Genomic DNA, 26248 nt, shown 5'->3' on the forward strand with positions numbered 1-26248 from the left:
AGCAAGAAATATTATGTGCTAGTAGTACCGTCAAGAAAAAAAAGTGCCACTTGTGCAAAAACCAGTCCAGAGTTTGCCAGTTCTTCAAAGTCTACTTAAATTTGAAGTTTATATTATAGAAACTTCCTGAATATTGATTACTAAAATATGACATTTCACTTAAGCAATGATTAATTGAAAGATTATACACTATTGCAAACTGCCAAAATAGGCCATCACCATACATACCAAAAAAACCCTTAACAAAAATACACTAGAAAGAACGAGAAATGTGAAATGACCCAAAAAACACAGTTGAGCAGCTACTGTAGATTCTCTAATTGATCCCAAGAAAAGGCAGAACAGGCCGTTTCCAGCCAATGAGGGAACTTCCAAATGCCTCTCAAATCTTAGCTAAAAAAAGAGAAAATTCTAACAAAGATTATGCTCATGGTTACGTTAAAAGAACATAAACTATTTGCACTTAACCTTCCTATATAAAATGCTCATACCATGCACAGTGCTTTCAGATCTGTATCTCAACATGGGCAATTTTTCCTGAATAAGTGCTCTGGTGTCTCTAATGGCATAATGAGTTTGTGGGACATACATTCATGCATGAGCTCAGAGTACCATTTACAAAGACACCATGTCATTGAGTAAGAAAATTCTAATCCCAAACATTCATCTCTTATATCTACATCAGGAGAAAAACCTGTTTCAGGAAGATAACATGGAATAAAAATAATTGATCCCAGCCAAATTATTTTTTTGGTATGCTAAAGTTTATTTTCATGAGCTGCACCCAAGTTCTTTTCTGTCCTCTTTTCTTTCAAAGATTGGAAGTTGGTGCAAACCTAGGTAAGAAAATTGGATAGACAGGTCCCAGATTTGCAGTCCATTTCTCAGCTGCCTTAATAGTTGCCTGGAGGCCATTTAAGTGAGCACGGGCCTTTGACAGCCATTCAAAAGGAAATCTCAAGTTTCTCTGGTTTGCAGAACTTTAAAGTTCTAATTACATTTCTTCCAAATATGTTAGAGGAGCTACATTTTCTAACATCTCAATTATAAAGGTAACTCTAAAATAAAGTAGACCACAGAATATGCTGGAATGTTGCAGTCAAATACTCTATTAAAGAGTTCTCTGAAATTTACTTGGTATTGATACTGTTGTAAAGGCATTTTCTTCAACTGTCTAGGAAATGCCCACGTCTCAAAATGAAACACCAGCGTTGAGGTGTCAGCTTTTATTTTCCTTTAGAAGAGTTGAGTAGGACTCTTATGTCTAGCAATGCATTTGAAAACATATAACTAACTTTGTTTGATGGTTTGATGGGGTGTGAAATACAATAAGTAGTGGGAGTTTGCATGAACATTCAAATGAGTTTTTAGCCAGCAGTTGGCTGGGTGATTGGACTTGAAGAAAATACAGGGCAATGGGCTTTGCCAGAGAGACCTAAATTTTAAAAATGAGAAGTAGGTAGAGTGTAGAGAGATAACAAATAGAGAAACAAGAAACACAGGAAGAATGCACAAGAGAAAAGTGTCAGAGGGAAGGTGGGGTGGGCGGGAAGAGATTAACCAAAGAATTTATATGCAAATATGCATATATGCATAACCCATGGGCACAGGCAGTTGTGTGGTGAAGGCCTGGGAGGGGTGGGTGCAGGATGGAGGGGTCAGTGGGGAAAAAACCCACAAAGGGGATATCTCTGTAATACACAATCGTATCATTCTTGGAATTAAAGGATCCTATATCATTCCTGCTTACAAATTCCACTTTCCATTATGAGGTATTGAAGACATGAAAAGGGTAGGGCATAAGCTCAGAAGAGTTTCTGTCATCAATTTGCTTTGCAATTACTTGACTCATTATGCTAAAATAGTATGTTATAATATTCTTATTTGTACATTTGTGGTTAGAGACCATACATTGATCCACCCAATGTACTGAATACTTTATATATAATTTAATTTAATCCTATATTGTATAGTTTAATTTCTTATAACTCGAAGAGCTAAATGTTATAATATGAAATGTTGATATTAAAATATTAGTGCTTAGATTAAAGCAAAACAGGACTAAGAGCAGACATTTGTTAAGGAGAAGGGCCAGCTTTTGAATCTGGGTTTGTGTGAGTTGTTAAATCTTTCCAGTTTTTAGTATGCTGTGCCACCTCCTCATCCTTCTTGTTGATCAGTGCACTCCTTATTGACTTCATCTCTTTCATAGAAATGGCTTCCCAGTGGATTTTTCTCTGTAATTACTCTTCCCTCCACCTGCAAGTGGAAATTTCCCACATTGTCTTCTGCTCACAGCCATCATCTAGGACACATTGTCTGGAGACCTGCTGTTATTTTTATTTTGAGCACGAAAGCTTTTTTGATGTTCTTCATTACCACCCCACAACCCCTCATAGAAGTTCTAGTTATGATTGCAAAGGTATTTGGAGGGAATTGATGTGTTAATGGTCTGTGCATGCAAAGGGTTGGGTAATATAAGAGCTTTTTGGAACCACAGACTGAACTCTCACAAACTTCCCAACACTTCATTTTCCAAGAATAGAACTCTTTGGTTACCCTCTTGTGAACTTTGCAGAAGACTTTATATAGGTCAGACTTATGTTGTGAAGAAATTAGAGACTCCATAGCTTTTGTTTTTCTTACAAGAACCCACTTTCCTATGTAATTTCTTAGACCTTAAAAATATGACAAACTAAAGCACTTCGAACCATGCTTTAACCATTCCATTAACTGACATTTGGTTTTTAATTTCACCGATAGACACCAACTCTCGGCTGACAAATCCATTACTTGGCAACCATAATGCCCTTTTCATGGATTTGAACCAATGGAAATAGGGCAAAAATGGTTTAGTCTCCAGCCAGGTACACAAAAGCTGGTTTAACTCACAGTGCAATCAATGTATAGTATATAGTTTATTTACACAAGCCTTGCCCTAAAAATTTGGGAAGAAAATGTGTTTAGGCTTCTATCAGATGGTATCCTCTGAAAACCCTTTAGTCCAGTTTGTAGAAAACATGTTTCAAATTCCATGGGGCAGCTGTGGTAGGTGTCATTCAGGGAGAAAGCTGAGCAACTTTGGGTGCATACCAGAGGTGTCAAGAGGCACACAATAATAGGAACAGGGAAATCCATGAACACCAACATCTTGGGCAAACATGGATGGAAACAGGAGTAGCATGACCAGGCAGTGGTAGGGCCTCTTAGGAGAAAACTCAGCACGTAGGGCCCTGGGAAGCCCAGGTCTTGGTGGAGGACCCAGTTCCAACTGCTGAGGATCCAGGAGCACATGATTTATCTGTTGTCTCGGGTCTGGCTCTCTCTCTCTAAGTCTGGTGTTGAGCCCAATCTGCCTTTCCTGGTTCTCTGCCCTTTTGACCTATTTCTACTCTCTTCCTCCATAAAATGACAGCATTTCCAATATTTATAAATACAGTTGTTAACATAATACTTTTTAATCATTATAAATCATCAACGTAATGATGCACTACATAAATATTTTTAAGGATCTTTCAGGATATTGCAAAATTCTCTCACCTGCAGTTATTTAGAGAGTATTTTTAGCCCCTGTCACTTTTCAGTATATATGTGCTCAATTTTTCATTTTCATTGATCAATCCCTTAGCCCTCTGCTCCTTTATCCCCCACTTTAATCTCATTTAATTATTTGCCTGTAGCTCCCACTAGATGGGCTGCTTCGTAAGAGTAGGGATATGGTCTCTTTATATACTTTATTCCCAAGCCTAGCTCAGGGTATAGCACCTAATACACACTCAATACATATTTGTTAAGTGATAAAGCATATCTTTCTGACTAGATGCTCTTGCCATGTATGTAAAACAGGCTTTGGGTTTGCAGAATGTCTTGAACTGCAGCCACATCACTAACCTTTTGACTTCAGGTAGGCTAGCCCTCTAAGTTCCAACTTTTTCAACTAAGCAGTGAAATTAAAAATACCTCTCTTTTTGTTGAGAGGATTGAAAAAGATAATTCTGTAAAACATCTGTCATGGTAGTTAGGGTGTGATTATTGCTTAAAATGCTGCCTTCTTTTCACCTTTTCTATAATCTTCTATCACTTCTCATAAATAACTATATTATTCAAAAATAAATTAGCTTTCTAACTTAGAAGATAAGTTGACAATTTTCATCATATATCAACTAAAAATGGACATGTCAGTGAGGGAATTTAGTTAGAATAAAGTGATCCATAAATGTAGACAGAAGATGAAATATACTGAATATCTCAAAGGTATCACTATCACTTAGCAAAATCATGTCTCCTGAGTGATTCCACTGAGGTGTCTAAAAATTTGAAGGAGGACATTTTGACTCACTATTGTAACTGCAATGCCATTTGGACACCCCCCCCCAACATACACCAATCTGGGCACCATCTTTTGTTCTATCTCATGCTCTTTGCTTCTTGTTCACAGAAATAAACACATATTTAAATTATGTTGTCCAATCAATAAAACATGATTTGTAGAAATATGAGATAAATACAGTTGACAATGTTTAAAACAGGTCATGTTAAAATTGGTTAGTTCCCAAAATAACTTGTTAGAAAATAAATATTCATTAGAAACACTGAAAATGGGAAACATTGACTGGGGAAAAATTGGACACAGAAATAATCATAATACCTCAAATTGCTCAAAGTAAAATTTGTTGCTGACCAAAAAAGGATGGCAGACTAAATCTTGAAAAATTAGATCTTGAAATCTTAAATTGAGAAAATTGGACTTGGTAGAAATGTTGTTATAAAAGAACACATCTTTTCAGATTTGGGATTAAAAAAAAGATTTATGAATTAAATCTTAGGTGTAACATTTATGTAGAAAAGAACTTGTCTTGATAAAAATAACTCTAATAGAAATTTGAAAAGGTAATGAAAAATAATTTTTTAACCTGCTATATATGTATTTGATTCAAAAATTATTCTATATAATAAAAGGGTAATATGCAAATCAACCAAACTGCAGAATGAACCATCACTATGACATGCACTGACCACCAGGGGGCAGATGCTCAATGCAGGAGCTGCCCCCTGGTGGTCAGTGCGCTCCCACAGTGGGAGCGCTGCTCAGCCAGAAGCTGGACTGATGGCTGCGTCAGCGGCAGTGGCGGGAGCCTCTCCTGCCTCCATGGCAGTGCTAAGGATGTCCCACTGCTGGCTTAGGCCCATTCCCTTTGGACAGTCAGACATTACCCGAGGGCTCCTGGACTCCAAAAGGGCACGGGCCGGGCTGAGGGACCGCCCTCCCCTCCCCCCAGTTCACGAATGTCGTGCACCGGACCTCTAGAATTAGTATAATGAAGTTCTAGCAAGCACCCCCTAGCTGGGAACTCGGAAATGTTACTATCATTCCAATGAGAATGTCAAAATTACTGAACATATAATGGAAATGTCTTTAGGTTCAAAATGGTAGGATCAGAACATCTTCTACTTATCAAAACCAATTCAATATTTGGTCAAATAAAGATTTTTTAATAGATTAATATTTCTGAATATAATCATTAACTCATAGGAAATTTTACTAAAATAATTCCACTCAAAGATGGAATCCTTCCCCTCTAAAGAATAAAAAGTGTTTGATTACTAATTTGAAAGAATACTAAATTCTAAAATTTGGCAGTGGCAATGAGTTTCTCTCTCTCTCTCTCTCTCTCTCTCTCTCTGACTACCATAACATGCCTTGCTTACACCATTCACCAGGTATGTGGTTGATAGAGAAATCACAGAGTTACATATGCTCAGTTGTCAACAAAATAATGCTTGGTTATTCATTAAAAAAATACCTAACTCTTCAGAATCCTGTTATACCATGGTATTATTTTTTGGATTTTTGAGAATCTCTTTGCATTGTTATGAACAAAAAGTTTTTAATGTATTGTTACTGATTTCAGAGAGTAAGGGAGAGGAAGAGAGAGACAGAAACATCAATGATGAGAATCATTGATTGGCTGCTTCCTGTACACCCCCCAATGGGCATGTGCCTTTGACCAGAATCGAACCTGGGACCCTTGAGTCCACAGGCTGACGCTCTATCCACTGAGCAAAACTGGCTAGGGATAAACAAACATTTTTTTTAATGAAACATATAAAACACTATTATGGAGACAGGAATCATTATCCTCACTTATGATATACTCTAATATAAATCACATGCTAATTGATTCTCTTTGAAATCATTTTATAGGTTACTCCTGAGTGGGTCAGAAAGAGTCACTGCTTATTCCCAAATATACCATTTCAGCCACTGAATAGCTTTGCAACCTGTATACCTAAGCCGGTACATTTTTTTTTTAAATGAATGGAATTAGCCAGCACTAAAACATGATTTTATGGGCAGATGATAAAATTAGAAATACTGCCCTCCTTTTGTGCGTCACATTCAAAAAAGCCAACCTTGACAGAATTCCATTTTAAACTAGAAAGATTGCTAAAAATAAGCCTGTAATCCCTGACCATCAGTAGCAGGTTTTCAGTAAAGACTGCAGGCAGTTTGGGCACTGGCTTCAATACTGTAAATACAGACTCTTGGGAATAAAATCAGTTGCTGTAGTAAAGATTTTAATAGCTTACTGCATGTCAATAACAACAACAATGACAGCTAAAACAACAGGAGCAGTGGCATCAGTAACAGTTGACATGTACGGAGCCTTCATATTCACATAACAACCCTATGAAGTACCTAATCCTATCTCTATTTCGCAGACGAGGAGCTAGTACCTTAGAGAGGTTATTAATGCACATAAACTGACAGATGCAAAGTAGAGGAGGCAGACTTTGAAGTCTGAACCTAGAACTTACATTCTTTAGAACTGTCATGTAATATTGTATCCTGTGAGACCAAATATGGGTTCCCAGGGAGCTGTCAAGCTAAAGGTTAATTTCCAATACCTTCGTAAGAGAAAATGGACATAGAGTTCAAAAGCTACATTAACTTTTATTTCTCTCTTTAATATTTCCATGGAATGAATTTTCTGGTATCCAATGCCAGTCTGTTTAATTTTGGTGTAGGGAGCAGGGGCATTGACACGTATACTGGATACAAATCCACTGTTTTTTAAAAGAGGGCCTTCATTAATCATTTTTATCTTGAATGGAGTTATGGGCTCTCAGTTTCTGAGGAAATAAAATTAGGTTTTGTCTTTGTCTTTTCTGACTAGTCTCAATGGCAAAAAACAAAACCAAAGTGACTCTTATGTCCGTATAAAGGAGATTTTATCAACAACGACCTCAATAACCTCCATGTGGTCTAAGACTATGAAACACATCCTAATTATTTCTTCTGTTTGTGGCTAGTTGAAGAAATCCCAAATACAAAGCAAACACCCACATATTCACACATGACAAATGAGGAGAGAAGAGATATTGAAAATTTTTAGGCCAGATATCTAATTAGTTTAATGAAATGTTTAATTATCTTGTATTTCCTATTATGTATCTCTGAGTTATAGTCATGTTTATAAAAATCTCAAATGGGGAAGTATCCTAGTGGAAATTCTTTATAAATTTGATACCCCTTTATAATTCACATACTCAGGGTAATAAACAGGAAAACTTTTCATTACTGCAAGTCTATAGTGTATGAGACCGATTTCCTACAAATAGCACGTGTACTCCTTTTCATGAGGACTAAATCATGTGGCAAATATCATGAAAAGTATTTTCTGTGTTTCTCCCTTTTGAGTTTGTAATAAAATCCTTAAAATCCTATATGAATCAGGCCATGCCTTCTCTGGCCTTTGTTGTCTTTGGGGATTACGTCAGCACATCTCAACCAGGCTTCCTACCCATTATTTTGGTTTTATCCCTCTCTTTAGTCTCTCTGTCTCTGGGATGGCAAATAGGCAACCTATGTATGTGGGCTTAGTCAGGCCCACACGTATTTTGTTTGGTTCTTATACTGTGCTTTTCAAGTTCTGAATTACTTGTTAATGTTTAAACGTCAGAGGTATTTACCAAAGAAATCTCAATTGACCAAAAAGTCCTGATTCCCAAATTCTCCAGAAAAAGCAGATGTCACATTTCATCAATGTTGGTGCCAGAGTCAGGTCATGGCTGGTTCCCGCAGATGGGACTTGGGTTCTCCACTTCCTTCAGAACGTAACTTCACTAACCTTTACTTTAATACCTGTCCCGCTTCACCCCATATGCTCTCCTCTTTCTCCTTTGGGCTTTTTAGTTTGTGACCCCGGCTGTTCAAGAATTTTCTACTCTAAACAAATGCATCTCATCCACTCACTGTTCCTCAAGTACATTGTGAAATTTTCTACTTCCATGCATTTGTTCACATTGTACCCCTCACCTAAATGCTTTTTGATGAATCTGACTCCAAAATAGTACTGACATTTTGAAACCCAGTTCAAATACTATGTTCACAGACATTCAGTTAGAATCACTTCTATTTTCTAGTAATCATTTCTGTGTCTACCTCGTGACTTTTTGTTGTTGTTGTTAACCCTCACCTGAGGATATTTTTTTCCATTGACTTTTAGAGAGAGTGGAAGGGAGGGAGGAAGAGGGGGGTGAGAGGGAGAAAGAGAAAGAGAAACATTGATGTGAGAGAGACACATTGGTTGCCTCCCACATTTGCCCTGACCAGGGCTGAGATGGAACTTGCAACCCAGGTACAATTCCTTTGACCATGAATCGAACCTGCGATCCTTCGGTGCTCAGGCTGATGCTCTAACCACCTCTAACAACACAGTACACTTCTAAAAGGCAGACTCTAACTTATAATTCTTTCCATTGCTCATAACCTTGTCCTCCTTAAAGGCCTCAACAAGTATTTATTTTATAGTAAATATTGGAAACTTTGTAGGGTTTTAATGAAACAATCTCAAAGACAGTTCTTTTTCTCTTCTTTTTTTCTCTTATCTATAAACTCTTAGGAAAATAATCTGCAGTTCATTAAATTGTCACCTCTTTTAAAAGAGCTACTATGATTAATATAGTAACTAGAAAGAAATAATTGTATATTAAGCACATTTAGTGATGTCTTCTTGAGACAGCAGCATAATTTATTTTCCTGGTACTTGGACAATTCTGTTTGAAGAGTTTGAGATTTGAAGTCTTAAGTCTAAATGATTTTCCCTCAGAAAGGCATTCCAAGTGCAAATAAAATCTTGAGTAATTAACCCATATTCAACTGGCCTTTTATGGGTTGAATTACAACCTATTTTATATTTCAAACAAAACATATAACAAAATCACACTGGAATTTAGGCTATGTGGTTTTTTGGGGGATGGAGGGGAGGCAGAGCACCAGAAATTTTTACTGTGGTTCTGGCAAGATTTTGAACGTAGATAATGTGCAAGTCTCTCTGACATAAACACCTGGAAATATGTAAAACTGAGAAGTGGCAAGTTTGTTAGCTGAGACCGTCGTGGTGGTGCTGGTGCTGGTGCGCTGATGGTTGGGAGACAAGGATGGGCAGCTCATTAGAGTGATAATGTCTATGGGCTTGGTTTCCTGCCTGTATATGCATAAGAGAGAACAGTTAAATCCCACAAATACTGGAATTGACACCTGTATACAACAGGGATAGTGAAAGTGTGGTACCTGCAGGAAGAAGGGTAGAAAATAATTGCCCCAAAGCTTACAAGATGACAAGGAAATTTGAGTTTGAATAAAGTAGTCTCTTGAGAGTTTTTAAATTTCAAACTTGTGCCTTGCCTGCATTGGTGTCTGAAGGTACACTATTCATGAGGCACAAGGACCCTGAAGCTAAGAAATGAAAAAAATCTGATCCTCAGGCAAGGGATAAGTCTACTGTACTTGACAACAGGAAAAATCAAAACAACTAAAAAATTCTGGCTATTCTCATACTTCAATCTGCACAGACTTGTTTTTAAAAGGTCCATTGAAGAGGAGTTTATGACAAAAATTTTAAAAATATCACAAAATACATGAAAAATAGCTTACCTTTTGCAAGAGTTAGATGAAAATTAGTACATGATGAACTTATGTTAATAAATAAAAGGGGGAAATACAATAAGAGTATATTTAAAATATTTAAATTCAATTTAGAAATTTGATCTAATAGACAAAAAAATAAGGAACTGGAACTATAAAAAGGAAATTAAACACTATGGAAAATGAATAGAGATCTAAAAAAGCACCAAATAAAATTTCTATATATGTTTGATATAAAATAGTTAATAAAGATCTTAGATATAGATTCTATAATATGTGTATAATTAACTTCAGCAGTTTGATCTAATGAATGGATGTAAAACCTTGAACTAAAGATAATATGCAAGAAATTATATGCACATTCTGTTCAAACATACAAAGAATGTATTCCAAATCGAGCCTTAACAAACACAAAAGAATCAGTATTATATAGACTAAATTCTGTGATAAGCAAGAATATAATTAGAAATCAATAATGAAGAGTTAATTTCAAAAGTCCCATATAATCTGAATAACAATTTTTAAAGACTTCAACATTTAAAAACATACAACATTAAATAGATTATTTATGAATGAAGAGAATTGCAAATTAGTGAGCTAAGTGTCTAATTTACCAAAGAGGAAACTAGAGTGGCCCCCAAAACTATGAAAGTATGTTCTATCTTACTTAGGAAAGTGGAAATGAAAATAAGAATTAGACACTATTTTATACCCTTCACTCTCCTCCCCACACCCAATTTTCACAAGTTTTAAGACACGGGTAACGATTGCTGGTGAAAATCTGGGGCAAGAATGCATATAATACTGCCAAATAATAAATTACTACAGCTGCAGATACACACGCCCTTTGAGCAAGTGTACTTCTACGTATCTTATCCAGAGAAATTCTTGCATATGTGCACAACCAAACTTGTATTTGATTGCTGATTGCTTACCAATTGTAATAGTGACAGGTGTAAAACAGCTCAGTAGGGAAATAGATAAATAAACCTAAAGGATGAGCAAACTGGCTTATTGTCAAATAGAATTCTATTAAATAGTTAAAAATAAATATATAGGATTTACATCTATTATTACAGAGGTTTTTTTTTTTTTAAAGCTCTGTGAAAGTTACAAAGAAAGCAAGAAATCCCAGCTCCGGTATAAACTATTTGTGTGATCTAGGACAAGTTATTTAATCATATGCCTCAGTTTTCTGAGTATTGGGCTAATCGTTTTGGGCTCATAGAATTATGGCAGGAATAAATGAATTAATTTATGTAATATACCTAGAACAGTGTCTGGTACTAAGAAAAAGCCCTGTGCATGCCTACTATTATCATCAGTATTATTATTACTACTACTCCTCCCATTTGTAATGATTTATGTGGAGGTTAAAGGGACACAATAATAGCAAGTTGTTTTACTAATACATTTGTGTAGTAAAAGCATCTAAGAATAGTAAGGAGGAAGGTGCACGTGGGGATTATATTTTAGTGGGACTTTGACTTTATCTGTAATATTGCATTGACTTGAAAATAGAAATTAAGCAAATATAGCAAATGTTTAAAAAGATTTAATTTCCCGAGGATGTCTATTATATTCATTCTAAACATTTTTATATATTAAAAATATTTGCTAATTTTTAAAAAAAGTCTCCAGGGAATAAACTTTCCAAACTTAGTTCCCTTTTTGTAAAATGGGGTTGAAAGTATCTGCCTCAATTTTGCAATAAAGATCACCTGAACCCTAGCTGGTTTGGCTCAGTGGATAGAACATTGGCCAGCAGACTGAAGGGTCCTGGGTTCGATTCTGATCAAGGGCACATGCCCGGGTTGCGGGCTCGATCCCCAGTGTGTGGCGTGCAGGAGGCAGCCAATCAATGTTTCTAGTTTTCCCCCTCCCTTCCTCTCTGAAATCAATAAAAAACATATTAAAAAAAAAGATCAGCTGAGATAAGGCACACAAATATATTAAGTATTGCCCCATCCATGTAGTTTGTGCTTAATCAATGTTAAGCTGAATATTTATTTGATATAAATTATTTTTAAAAATGTAAAGAAAAAATAACTTTACAAGTAATTGCACTTCTCATTGAATTTATTTCCACTCTCTCTGAGTGTGTATTTTCCTTTTTGTCTTAAATAGGAATTAATATATAGAAATCTGCATCCTTAGTTCTTCACTTGAAATAGCCTGAACTTTCTCCCATGTCATTAAATAGTCATTAAAATCATGATGCTTAATGATCTATTATTTCTTACATTTGTGGTTTTTGGCGAACCCTTTTCCTGTCCTTTTCTCTGTGCTTCATCGTTGGTGTGATTTATAGGGTGTATGTGCTACTTTAACTACTATTTGATGGTGTCATTTAAATTTTCAAAAGCCCATTTAACTTATAGTTTTCTACTTATTAGTCAATATTGATAGTTTCCTCTACCATTTTATTCATTAAATTTTTTTAAACAACCTTGAAAAAATCTTTAACGATATACAGAACTAAAATAAATCCATGAAGATTTTTTAGAATTACAACTATTTTACCCTTTTGTCTTTTTTTATAACTTTATTTTATTATTATTATTATTATTTTTTAAAATTAAATCTTTATTGTTCAGATTATAACTTTATTTTTATTGTTGATACTATTACAGACACCCCCATTTCCCTCCCCCCGCCTTTGCCCATCTGCAGTCAGCCCCTGCCCCCTCTGGCCATCACCACACTGTTGTCTGTGTCCATGGGTTATGCATATATACCTCCTTTCCCTACCTTCATCTCCAAGGTGGGAAATTTTGTACAGTTTAAAGACTCTGATATTCTTGGTTGGAATAAAAAAGCTAATGGGCCTAGGGGGACTACCATTCTGTTTTAAAGCAATGTCTATGCAGTAGAGAAAAAATTGTTCTATTTTCTCAGATATCTAATCTCTCTGAATCAAGGGACACAGTGTGAGTAAGGGATAAATGGCTACCATTAGAGTGCTTCTCTTAAAAAAATTCAAGTTGTTTGTTAATTATATTTAAAAGTCCAATTCTATTTACCTGTCTTTTAGTGGAAATTACTTTCATTTCTTGTAATGATAAATAAATGGTTGATCCTAATTTTCAGTGAAGGTTAAGATGTAACATTATGTCTTTATCCTGCTCTTCATATGAAAGGTATTAGGTAGATGGAAGAGGCTTCATTCAGGGTTGTTATTAAAAACATTTTTATCTAGATCTAATATTCTTAAATTTAGTGAGGTAAAGAAAAGTAACTTAACTTAAAAATACTGACATTCTGGTTGTTTCCCGTGGAACTCATCAGCACTGGGAATTAAAAGCTTTATGTTTGGATTTGTGGAAAAAATATATGAAGAAATATATAAACTAAAAAGTAAATTTTAAAAAGACATATCAGGTCAACCCTACTCTTTAAAACACGGGCCAGAAGCCACAAAAACCAGTTTGCATATTTTTGGAAGTAGAGCTGTGCATTTCTATGCAGAAATACCTTAGAGTAAAAGAACTCTCTTCAGAAATAGCTATGTTCAGAAATCCAAAAGCCTAAAAATGTATAGTACTTAGAAATAAACTTAATAAGAAATATGTGCAACCCATGTGAAGAAACCTATATAATTAATCTTAATTATATTTTTAAAAATTTAAATAAATGGAGATCAAATATTATAACCTTGGATGGTAAAAATATCTTTGTGTTATAAAAGCATTAATTTCCCCAAATTAATTTCTGAAATGAACTGCAATTAAAAAGCCATTTAGATTCGGGGAAGGGGTATAGTTTTTCTTATATTGATCTGAGTAAATGGCTAGAATGGCCTGCTCTGCTTTCTGTACCAAAATCGAAACAGTACAATAATGAAAATTCTGCAATATTGATATAAAATTAGACTGTCAGTGAAGAGAAATGAAACCTAGTAACAGTCATCAGCATGCATAATAATTATGATTAAAATGCCATATTTAATTAGTGGTAATAAATGGAATACATGATTAATAATACTGGAAAATGAGTAAGACATTTAAAATATGAATACCTACCTACATACTTATATACATACATGTGTAAAGCTAGCTCCTCCTTCTGATCACCAAAAGTGAACCTCTTTTCTTTTCTTTTGGATGCTCACGTTACCTTTTGAGCCACCCTAAAATTAGTGCTTTCTGTGTGAGATATGCCTCCAATTTTGAACTCATTTAAGAACAGTAGCACTTGGCACTCCCTGAGCTAGAAACATATTAATGTCCCTAATCTTAACAACCAGACAACTCAGGAAATGACTGTGTGAAGAATGCAGGTATTTTAGGATAGAGGGTTATAGTTTTCACAAATTTTCATTTTTGAAAATTCTTATGGATGACATAAATTAAAAAATGTGTTTATGTGTCAACATTTCAAATTCATTTATGCAGAATTATATAACACTTGGAAAGTTTCCCTTAAACTTTCATGTATGATGGGGACACAAAATTTTATAAATTATATTTGTAAATACCCGGTCCTTATAAATTATATTTGTATTTATCCAGAATAAATATCACAAGTTCTCAAAGTATACAAAATGTGGAAAGTTTGTCATTGTGATAGCTTTTTCTCTCTTTCTTAAAGGAAAAAATGGGAGGATTCTTTTTTCTATTAACTTGCCACCTAAAATACAAATGATCATTTTCTTATGATTTAAAATATTGTAATGATTGGCCATAGGCCAGTTGCCTAGCGACTTGCTATTACCAGCCCTGCCTTGGGTATGTCAAGATAAGATCACACATTACTTATCTAAACACTTCTACAGACTTGCTGGTCATTTAAAACAGCAAACCAATTGAAAACTTAATCCAAAACTCTGAAAAAATAAAAAAGTTGCTCTAGAAAACTTTCTCAAAAGAAATTACTTGTAAAAAGACGTGACAGATTGACAGAGGACATATATTATAGACTCATCTTTCACTTCCTCCAAGTTCTAGACAATCTTCCTTTTCACTTAAAAATGGAAAATGCGACAAATGTAAGCCCTTACCAACTTCCCACTTCAGAAGGCTGTTGTCTTCCCTCTCCATTTTTCCAATGACATACCAGATACACGCCATCCAGTGTGCAAGGAGCGCAAACATGGACATGAGCAGAGTCAGGACGATTGTGCTGTGTTGGGAATAACGGTCCAGCTTCTGCAGGAGACGCAGAAGACGCAGCAGCCGGACAGTCTTCAGTAGATGCACGAGAGAAACCTGTGGCAGGAGACAGGGCAACACAACTTGGCTCAGGGGTTCACCTCATGCCGAGACACGTTCTTGCACTTATAGCCATTCTGGAAAGTTCTTGAAATTAAGTATAATCATGATTCCATTTGTACGACCATTTCTATATCATCTCTTGACATGTATTAGGAAGTGAAAAGAGGAAGAAGGATGATTTTTTTCTTTGAGTAAATACTTATCTTCCTTACTTAAGATTTATTGAATATAATTTATTTATTTATTCTGATACACAACTGAAACACATTATGATATCAGGATTGTACATTAGACATCTCATACCCTTACATACATTTTCTTTCAATACCATGTTCCCTCCTTCTTTATAACAATAATTCTTATAGACTGAAGTAAAAGCCTGTAAAGTGGTAATAAAAGTAACTTAGGATTTTGAAAAATAATTAGAACTGTAAAACTTGACTAAGTTCTGCTCACAAGTATAGTAGTACCTCTCACTTTATGTGCTATACCTTCTTCCTTCAAACAATATCAAGAAAGAAAACATTTGTCCAAGCACCTACAATTCTCAAATATACCCAGTGAACCAAAATCAAAGGGAACAAAACAGTTTAAACAATCTCCTAGGTTCTGCCTTTGCATGCACTAAAGCATTAGACTTGGAGCTAAAGGTTATTTTCCCGACTTTAGAGCCAAACTGAAACATGTGCACCATTGGCATTCACCAGAATGGTCCATGTCACTATTAACAACATTGGTGATGCACTAATATATACTCCCTTCACACCTTCAAAGAACCTCCTAAAATAAAAAAGGTAAATAAAATATTAATCATACAAATAGAGTTTGACAATTTTTTTTTACCTTATCTAACTTTTTGGAGGTGGGGGGGCAATAAATAGGGGAGAAGGAATTGGTTTGTATGACTATACCAAATAACAGTTTTTCCTTTACAGACAAAATCATCAACAGTGCAGAATCTTTTAAAAGTTTGCCTTTGTAATTAGCTGGAGTCATTCAACTTCTAGCTTCTTTCCACTAGCCATCTTCCCTTATCTCTAAGAAAAACATACCTAGATCAAGGCCTAACACATAGTATGTACTCAATAAATATTTAAGTGAGTAGATTAGTTAATACTCCAAAATTAGTATAATAATGTATTTCACTAAAAGTGTCTTCAGTTGTAATCTTATAAAATATAACAAAATCATAAGGTCAGTGAGGACCTTGCCAGCTAGCTATGCTCTTTTATTTCTTGTCATATTACTTTTTTCTCCTTCACAGCCAAATTCTAGCCTATTACTTCTCTAGTTGATAATAAGTCTGATGATTATATGCTAGGACTTCACACTTCTTACTTTGTAGCTTAGAGAAGTTACCAGGGGTGGAGTTTATTTTATAGATAAATTTGATAGATAGATGACATTTTCATAACTAAAATGAAACCTGGAACACAAGTCCCTAATGGAGCTAATTAACATATACTGAGGTCTTTCTAACAAGGTATTTTATAGAAATGTTGCCTTTTTAGGCTGCTCAAAAACCCTGAAGGGATTTTTATGCTTATTTTAGACCTATTTCGATAACTTTCCCAATGAAGTAACTCATATGATAAGTGATAAACTAGGATTTGTACTTTTGCCTTTTTTCACTCTATCATACTTCTATGTCTCATTCATAACTTTATCTCTCATAGGACCTTTCATAGGGCTTGTATATAGTAAGTTTTAATAAATAAATGTGTGAGCTATATATAAAACATTTGCCATTAACAATTGTAGGCAGAACTAAAGCTAAAACATACATTTTTGATGGTTGTATTTTATTTTTCAATGTCATCTATAGAGATACATTAACTGGACACATTTTAGATCTGGAAGACAATACCTTTGTCTGTTTCTTCTTTTCTTTTTATATTGCTGTGCAGTATAACAATGGCAGAACATAAATTATTCCTCATAATTTATGTTTCCTGGGAAATAAATATAATACGTTGAACAGCTTTTCTATTCAAACTAGAATATTTCAACCTAATTAATTTATTTGGGGAATATTAAATTTATGTACCAATTTGTTAAATAATCATATCCTTACTCTTGTGAAAAGCCAAAAAAAAAATTATCACTGATAAGAGAGAAAGATTTCTTCATTCCTTCCTCTTTTACTTTCTGACATAGATGTTAATCTACAACTTGCATTCTTTCTAAAGCATTCATACCAGATTTAACAAGTCAGAATGAGTGACAGAGGGGTGCAGGAGTGCAGTGAAAATGTACAGATATTTAAAATTCATCAAGAGATTTAAATTTTTTCATAAATCTTTTATTTGTGTTAATTTTAGGCAACAAGGATGTAGATATGTAAACATGTTATATATTTCCTCTTTATATCATATATTTAAAATTGTCCTATTTGTCGTGTCCAAAGAGAAATTGAATATAAAAATATTATTAGTATTTAGTAGCAAAGAAGCAAGTTAATTTAGAGCACAGTCTATTAAACACCATTTATTTAACAATCCTTCAGGAGAATTTGGAAACATTTTATTAGCATTTTGTGAATCATATTCTCCTTTTGGATATTCTTTTTTTTTTTCTTTTCAGTATAGCAAAAGCCTGGTTTTACTCATTACTAATGCGGATTAACTCTTAACGGGTTAAAAGTTCAGATTAACTATTAACTGGTTGATAATCCGGATTTTGTAATCAAAGAAAACACGATAATTTCAAGAGAAACATCAAAAGTGCTTTATTCAAAGTAATGTCCATCGCTAGCTACACATTTCCTCCATCTTTCAGGTAATTTGTGGATACTGTCCCAATAGAACTTTTCTTGTTTTGAGGCAAACCATTCCTCTTCTTCATACATTTTGAATATGCTGCTTAGAAAGTGTGTGTGTGCCATCGATCAGAACAAGTAATTTGAGGGAGCAAGGTCTGGTGAATATGACCAGTGGGTTAATACTTCACAGGCAAGATCTTTTAACGTGTCTTTAATTGGTTTTGAAGTGTGTGATGGTGCATCATCATGAAGCAAAATTACTTTGCCGTGTCTTCTGGCCCATTCTGGTCGTTCCATGATCAAAGCGTGGTTCAAATTGATTATTTGTTGTCTGTAGCGATCAGTATTAACGGTTTCATCTGGTTTTGGAAGCTCATAATACACCACACCTTCCTGATCCCACTAAATGCAGAGCATTGTCTTCTTTCCAAAGCGATTTGGCCCTACAGTCGATGTTGATGGTTGACCTGGATCAACCCATGATTTTGTGCGTTTGGGATTCTCAAAATAAATTTACTTTTCATCGCCAGTCACAATTCGATGCAAAAAGACTTTATTTTGTGCCATTGAAGCAACATTTTACTGATGACTTTTTGGTTTTCCATTTGTCTTTCGTTCAGTTGATGTGGCACCCATTTTCCTTCCTTTAACATCTTTCCCATTGCTTGTAAACGATTGGAAATTGTTTGCTGAGCAACTTTTAATCTTTCTGCAAGTTGTTTTTGAGTTTGACACGCATCTTTATCCAATAATGCTTATAATTATTGGTCTTCAAACTTTTTCGGTTGACCTGGACGTTCTTAGTCTTTCATATTGAAATAATCACTTTTAAAGCATTTAAACCAACATTCACAAGTATCTTGAGATGGAGCATGTTCACCATAAGCTTCCCAAAGTATACGATAACTTTCAGCAGCACTTTTCTTCAAAATAAAGTAATGAATTAAAACTTCCCACAAATGCTCTTTTTTTTTGGCATGAAATTTGACATTTTTAAGTGTAAAAATATCTAATTTCAGAAAATTTGACATATGAAGTTTTGAACCTTGCTGTCAATACAACAAAATAGCATACATATCAGATCGCATATATATCAAAATATGTGTAACTCCATCTATAGAAAAAAATCCACATTATTAACTGGTACACCTAGTACACTTTCATTATAGAACACTTATCTAGTCAAATTCAACCTTAAAAAGCACCTTAAGAAACCTGGATAACAACTCAATGTAGCACTGATTGATATTACATACCGAATTTCCCCCAGAGCTTTCATTTCAGTTGAGTTATAAACCTCTTAAAGAGGTTGACACCCTCACTTCCCAACTTAAGAAAAAGAAAAAAATACTATTATTGTACATGAAATTAACAAATGACAAATATGTACTAGTCAGGATTACAGTTCAATCTTCATTCTGAAGTTGATATCAATTGTATTTGAAATACTGATCACTTTGTTTAATATTGAAAACTATGCTTTCACATTCTTAATAGGAAATATTTCTACAGGAGGTTGCTTAACTGCATAGGAAATATGTTTAATTAGAATTAATGTTTAATAAATTTTTTTCCAGTTAAAATTGTTTATGCTAGCAGCAAATTGCATTACTGGTCCAAAAATGCTATTATACCTCCCCAAAACTCTATTTATAAAACAGCATTTAATTTTGTAAGGATATCAATCATTAAATAATAAAAATTGTTATTATTACAAGTAGAAGATACTTTTTTCCCTTTGAGGAGACATAAGTATAAAGGCTTTTGATGAAAAAAGAGACGTTACAAATACAGGGTGTCCCCCCAAAATGTATACACACTTAATAGCTGATAGCTCAATTGATGTTTCTTTTCAGATTTAACCCATTGGGATTAATAGTTATCCAAATTGTGTACACATTATTTTGAGACACCCTATATTAATAACAAAGAGAACTCAAGTCGGTCATTGTGTCATTTAGGTTTCTGCCTCACGCAACATTTTTACAGACTTCCAAAAAGTAGTTGAATTTTCTTATTTTAAATTTAGCGTTTTTCTCTATCTTGATTGGTCTTCTGTTTGTTATGCCAATAAATAATAAAATACTCAAGAAGTAAGAATAAAGGTCATAAAAATAAATCTTTAAACTCTCCACCAATCTCTAGAGGCAAATATCTGCCCAAGCAAGATAAAGTTATGCTATAGTTTTATAGATGGCTTCCTTATCAAAGGGTTTGTTTAGCGAATCTGTATTGCTGATCAATTTAGACGTTTTGTATATCTTTGTTCTTGGTATTTAAATAACTAGAAGCAGGTCATGCAAATTTCAAGAGGAAATTCTTCCTCAAGTGGAGAAACTGACCTGCATATCATTGGGCACCTTGGCATCTTTATGAACAAGGACATCAAATCTTGGTTGCCAAATTGCCACAAATGTTTAAAACCTGAACTTGTGAAAAACAAACACAGGGGTAAACCAGCCTTCCGGGTCATGTGCAAGGGAGGTCTTTCCTTACTCACCACTGTGACGTTGAAAGCGTACAGGAGGTCAAAAGGCAGAGCAGCGATTAAGTCAATGATGAACCAAGTTGTGACATAGTGGATGCAAATTGATCTCGCTTCAAAGATAACTTGGCCAGACTTGCTGACATAGGTTGTTCGGAAATTTAAAATAATATCTGCTTGGGGAAAAAAAATGATAGAGAAGAAGAGGAAGGAAGAGAGAGAGAATAAGGAAAGAGAAAAGGGGAACAGTGGAAGGACAAAAGGGAGACAGGCGTGGAGGAAGGGAGGAAGAAAGAAAATTGTATAAAATTAAGTCAAGTTAGACAAATGGTAACCTCTTAGCATATTTCAGATTGATAACATACAAATTAATCTTCTTGGCAGATCCAGCACAACTTAACAAACATGTATGAAGAAGGGTAAAAATAGTAATATTTTTTGAGCACTTAGTACAGTGATTCCCAAAGTGGGCGCTACCGCCCCCTGGTAGGCGCTGCAGCGATCCAGGGGGGCAGTGATGGCCACAGGTGCATTTGGGGGCAATGAGTAACTGCTATTAAAATTTAAAAAAAATTAATTTCCAGGGTCTGAGTAATATTTTTTCTGGAAAGGGGGCGGTAGGCCAAATATGTTTGGGAACCACTGACTTAGTACATTCCAGACATTATGAAGTGAATGCTAAGTTCTGAGTTACACATTAGATGAATTGCAATACTCATTATAGCTCATTTAAACCATTAAACATAAGCAGAATAGTGTTGTATGAGGTTAGAAAGTTGTTGATATCATGAGCATGATGATGACAAGGGTAAATCATACAATAGTGTGCACTTTATGTATATAATTTTTACTTTTCACTTTATATTCACATTTGTGGAAGGCGGAATTCTAAGATGACCTTCCAGGATCCTCACCCTCATATTATCTTTCTTCTTGAGTGAGGGTGAAACCTGTGAGCATGAGGAGATATGCAGCCATGATCATGTTGCAGTATATGACTAAAGGGTGCCATTGCTGATCGGGTACCATTATAAGCAGAGTTTTTTTTCAGCTGATGGCAAGGGATTAAAAGCCAGTGAGACATACTCTTGCTCAACTGGAAGAAGGCAACTCTCTGGGTGAAAAGAGCCACCTGGCAGAGAACAGTATGCAGTTCTCCAGTTGCTAAGAACAGCCCTTAGGTGACATTAAGTGAGAAATGGGAACCTCAGTCCTACAACCATTAGGAAATGAACTCTTCCAACAGTCACATGAGCTTGGAAGAGGATTCTGAGCTCCAGAAAGAACACAGCTTAGCTAACACCTTGATTTCAGCCACATGTAACTCCGAGCAGAGAATTAAGCTAAGCCATACCTGGACTTCTGACCTATAGAAATTATGAGATAGTATTGGGTGGTGTTTTAAGACATTGTTTGTGGTGTCTTGCTCTGCAGCAATAACAAACTAATACAATATTTATTATGTCATTTGACTTTTATAGCATTGTGAGGTGAGGTAATCCAGGGATTATGACAAAACTGATTACTATTATGTATTTTAGATAACACATATGTTCTTAGCATGAAGTCAGTAGTGTTCTAGGCCCTTTAGAATCATAAATCTCATTGACTCCTTATAGCAATGGTAAGATATAGGCACTTCCATTAACTCTTTTACAGATGAGAAAAATGAGGCACACACGAGGTCAAGTGACTTGTTCAGGGTCACACAGATGATGAAACGAAAGCACAGGATTAAACTCCTCAGCTAGTTGGTGAAAGAGCCAGACTCAAATCTAAGTCTCCTAAATTCTGATTCAGCACTTTAAGTATTGGCGCCTTAAGAGAGGCCAATCACATCACTTGTCTGGAAGCTTGTTCCAGGTGACTCAAAACAAAACAAAAATCGCTCTAGGTTATTGTGAATCCTAACTTTAAAATATAATATTGTTAAAAGATTATTAACTTTTTGTCAAAAGCTAAAATTATCAAAATACTTCCATTGTTAATATTGAAAATATGAAAGGTTGAAGCTAGTGGATAAACTACTAGAAAGGTTTGAAGATAATTCCAAGATGATTTCCACTGCAGAGTAAAAATGCTATGATGGCAAGTACCAAAGCATCAGTGAAGCAAAGCTACTGTAAGGAGCACAGTGGAATGCCATGAGGTTGTTATGGTAGCACATGAACTTTTTTTTCCTTTCCCTTTAACTTTCTAGACTCTGCATTAGCAAAGCAATTTAACAAGTCAGACCACCAGCTGTAGAAATCAAGCAGAGATTTCAACTTAATGGTTTCCAAAAGAAAGCTCAGGTTAGGCATTTAGGTTTTCATCTTAGGAGTGAGCAATCCAAGACAAATGTTTACCAAGCTTTAGTTTCTAAAACAGAAGCTAAGGTAAGTTTAGAAATTCATTATAAAATTGAAGGGATACATTTCTTGCATGTTTATTAACTGATCGCCAGGTCTACCACACATTTCACAGAAAACCCACTGCCACTATTAACATATTTGAGGCATTCCCTAAATGGAGGAATGAATAAATTGACTGCCCTTTGATTGGTACTGCAAACATTTATAAAGCTATGTGGTTACTCATGTGATTTACTATAAAGTAAAAGAGAAGTGCAGACTGCTAAGTAGATAAAATGTATTCTTGAATGAATCATTACAAAGTTTAGAAAACTTAAAAAAATAATTGGTTATTCATTGGAGTTAATTGGTTGAATGAAGACATGCTAATTTTAGGTTTCAAAAGAATTCATTAGAAGACTTATACACAAATAGTGATAATCATAAGAGAATGAAAGCTATTTTTAAAATCAACTGTTTAAAAAATCTATAGATATAAATCTATTTTTGAAATATGTTAATACTTTAGGTTTATTTTTTGGGGGGAACCTAGATATATATTATATTCTAACATTTTCAGGGTTATGGTACTATTTTTGTGCAAAGACTATAGGTTTATCAAATGATTAGTATTATTTTTGAACACTAATTTCTAAAAAACCTAGTTATGTTGCATGATAAGCATAGAAAGTTCTACTGTATTATGATTTATAAAACTTTTCACATTCCTTAGTGTGGTTCCCATGCCAACTCTCTCATGTGTAATACTATTACTGTCATTTTACCAATGACTCAGGAGATTTAAAGAAATCTCCTTAAAGTTATAAAGGAGATTTTACATTTTTAAAGTCATGAACAACAAAGAGATAGAGCATCTTTAGACACCCGGTCCCATTTTCTTATCATTATCTTAAGTATATTTTAGAGGGAATAACAATAGGTTGGTGTAGGAAAATGCAGTCCTGAATGTAGCTCTTAGACCAAATTCAGCATCAGTACCACCCAGGTTAAAAAAACATTAAATCAGAGTCACAGAATTGAATGTGAGGAAATGAACTGTTTTTGATTCTGGAAATAAAAGAACTAACTTTTTATCTAGGATCACTGAGAATTCACTCTGCTTTCTCTCTACTGATACGATGTGGTGTCTAGAAACAGAATTCCATGTTTGTAAATATTCTCTTAAATGGAAGGGCAGGTGATTAGTACAAGTTCTTCTTTAAGAGTGAAGGGAGCATCAGATAAAATGGTTGTGATGAGAAAGCAAAGAGCTGTCAGATGTGATGTCCCTCATGTGAGAATCATGGGGGCAAAGTGGAGCCTCGAGAATATTGGGACAGCTGTTCCCCCCCCATGGTTGTCTCATTTCCCATGAGGTTTTGTATTTTTGGCAAATTACATCAGGAACTCATTAAAATGTTACAGCAAGAATGTGGTCTCCTGCAGACAATCCACAATTTACCTGAAAGGCAGCAATATAGTTTTCATTTTGAGGCATATGGAAGATCTATGATGTTTTTCAACTTTTATGTTGAGAAGTACATAAAAGTGTACTCATATCCAAATTTTTATGTGTGATTTTATTATTAATTCCACTTATTAATGTGTGCAACTATCCAGGAGTATATACACACAGAGCACAGAGTTTGAATCAGAAAGAACATTATCTCCATTCTTTATATGATTTATAGAATTTTCAAAAATTGATCATAATATACCCCACCCAAATGAGGCAGAATAGAATTGAATTATATGATGATTCAGGTGCCACTTAATGGCTTTGAAGGATAATCATTTTTGTCTTGTATTTCATTTTTACAAAAACATGATTAAATTTAAGACAAGTAATAAACAAATGTAGGCATGTTCTGTTTTCATATTGTTAAGGACCTTTAAAAATCCGTGCTTCCTCTCTCTCCCACACTAAATGGCTATGTATGTGGACTAAAAATCAGAAAGGTTAAACCCATTTTTTCTAGTTTGATTTCCTTGAGAGCTATGTAATTAGGAAGTACAAAAAAAGGTTAAATTCAATATGGCACAAATGAGTAGATTCCTTTTCTTTATTAGCATGCATGCCAGATGGGAAATAATTTTAAAATCATATTGGCTTACTCGTAAAAAGTAAATTAAAATGTAATTGTGTGTATGATAGCATATGCACCACATACAAATAATTAATATCTTCATTTAGCTATTCCTTTAAAAATTAATCAATGTAGTACAGCTCGGGTGAAGAGATATTTCACTAAACCAGCTGGCGGACTAATGTTCTAAAGATGGCTTGTGAGGTTCTCCTTTCAACACTATATGTCTACAAAGTCGAGCTACAAGATGTGGGAAGAATGAATAATTGAGAGCTGATTAGTGAAGAGGCTTGAGGGACTAATAATCCTAAGAATGACTGTAATCAATTGCCAATAATCGTAGATGAGATTTTCATACCACTCAACCCTTGCTTATTTGTCAGCATTTGTCCCTTCTGTTTACCTTAAAGTGAAAGATTTAAAGAAAAAGAAAGGACAGCAGACTCAGTGAGAAATAGCATTTAAGAGCAGCAGACTTAGTGAGAAATGGAACTTAAGAGCAATTGCATTTAGAAGAAAAGGTGAAACTACAAGAGGCAACCAGGTGGATTGAGGGGTGGCTGAAGCTGGTGTTGGTTTCTGTTTTGTACCAGTGTGGCCAATGGTACCATGGTGTACTCTTATATCAATTTGACCTTCATTATCAGCATCCCATTAACCCACATAGGAGGGAAGAGACCTACAAGTCCTCTAGCCTAATGTCTTCAAATGCAGGCACTCCATCCATGTCATCCTTCATAAGGATATGGCCAACCAGTCTTCGAATGCCCCCAGCAGTGGTAAGCTCCCTGCCTTTTGAGAGCCCTTAGTTTGACATGCCCATCACTAAGTAGTTCTGCCTTTCCTGAGATGACTTCTTCCCTGTAGCACCCTTTCCTTGGTTCTAGTTTCATCCTGAGCAACAACACAGAATACGCTGTCCTCTCCCACCCCGAAGCCCTTTCCATAAATACTCAAGATCAGTCATCAAGTTGACTCAGTACCCCAGGATGAACATCTCCATTTCTTCCAACTGTCTCCAACTGACGGGGTTTCCTTTTCCCAGTCCCGGTGATTTTCTCTAGTTCCACAGGTCTCATGACTTTGGGCTTTCCCCTTCTTATTTCCCCCTTTCTCTTTTCAGGCTGAGCTTTTATTCATTTTACATAGTGAGCTGCCCTATCAGTTTTTATTTTAAAAAGGAATTCTCAAGTGCTAGCATAATAAAGAAAAGTAGTCAACTTACATAGCTGACTACTATCCTTTTGGAAGTAAGATATGGAAAGGGTAGCACTATATGCCATCCCAAAATATGCCAGTTTGGCATTAGAATTATTTTGAGCTGAAGGCACCTGAGAAGCAGAAACCTGAAAAGCTACCTGCTCTGCCCCTATTTGCTTAAAAGCAGGACATACTTTTCAAAAGCACCCTCCTCCTCTCTGTGCCAGGAAAGCCAAAA

The 26248-nt window shown here is 35.0% G+C and overlaps 1 protein-coding gene across 1 annotated transcript in view; it reads right to left on the minus strand.

The window, feature by feature from the left end:
- Nucleotides 1-26248, minus strand: part of KCNH8 (potassium voltage-gated channel subfamily H member 8) — a 275437-nt gene that overhangs the window by 72927 nt on the left and 176262 nt on the right. Inside the window, 2 exon segments of the mRNA XM_023749297.1 lie at nt 14931-15138; nt 20406-20563. Coding sequence (XP_023605065.1) covers nt 14931-15138; nt 20406-20563 — 366 coding nt within the window.

This window comes from Myotis lucifugus, unplaced genomic scaffold (assembly GCF_000147115.1).
Source record: "Myotis lucifugus unplaced genomic scaffold, Myoluc2.0 scaffold_8, whole genome shotgun sequence".
Taxonomy (NCBI): Eukaryota; Metazoa; Chordata; class Mammalia; order Chiroptera; family Vespertilionidae; genus Myotis; species Myotis lucifugus.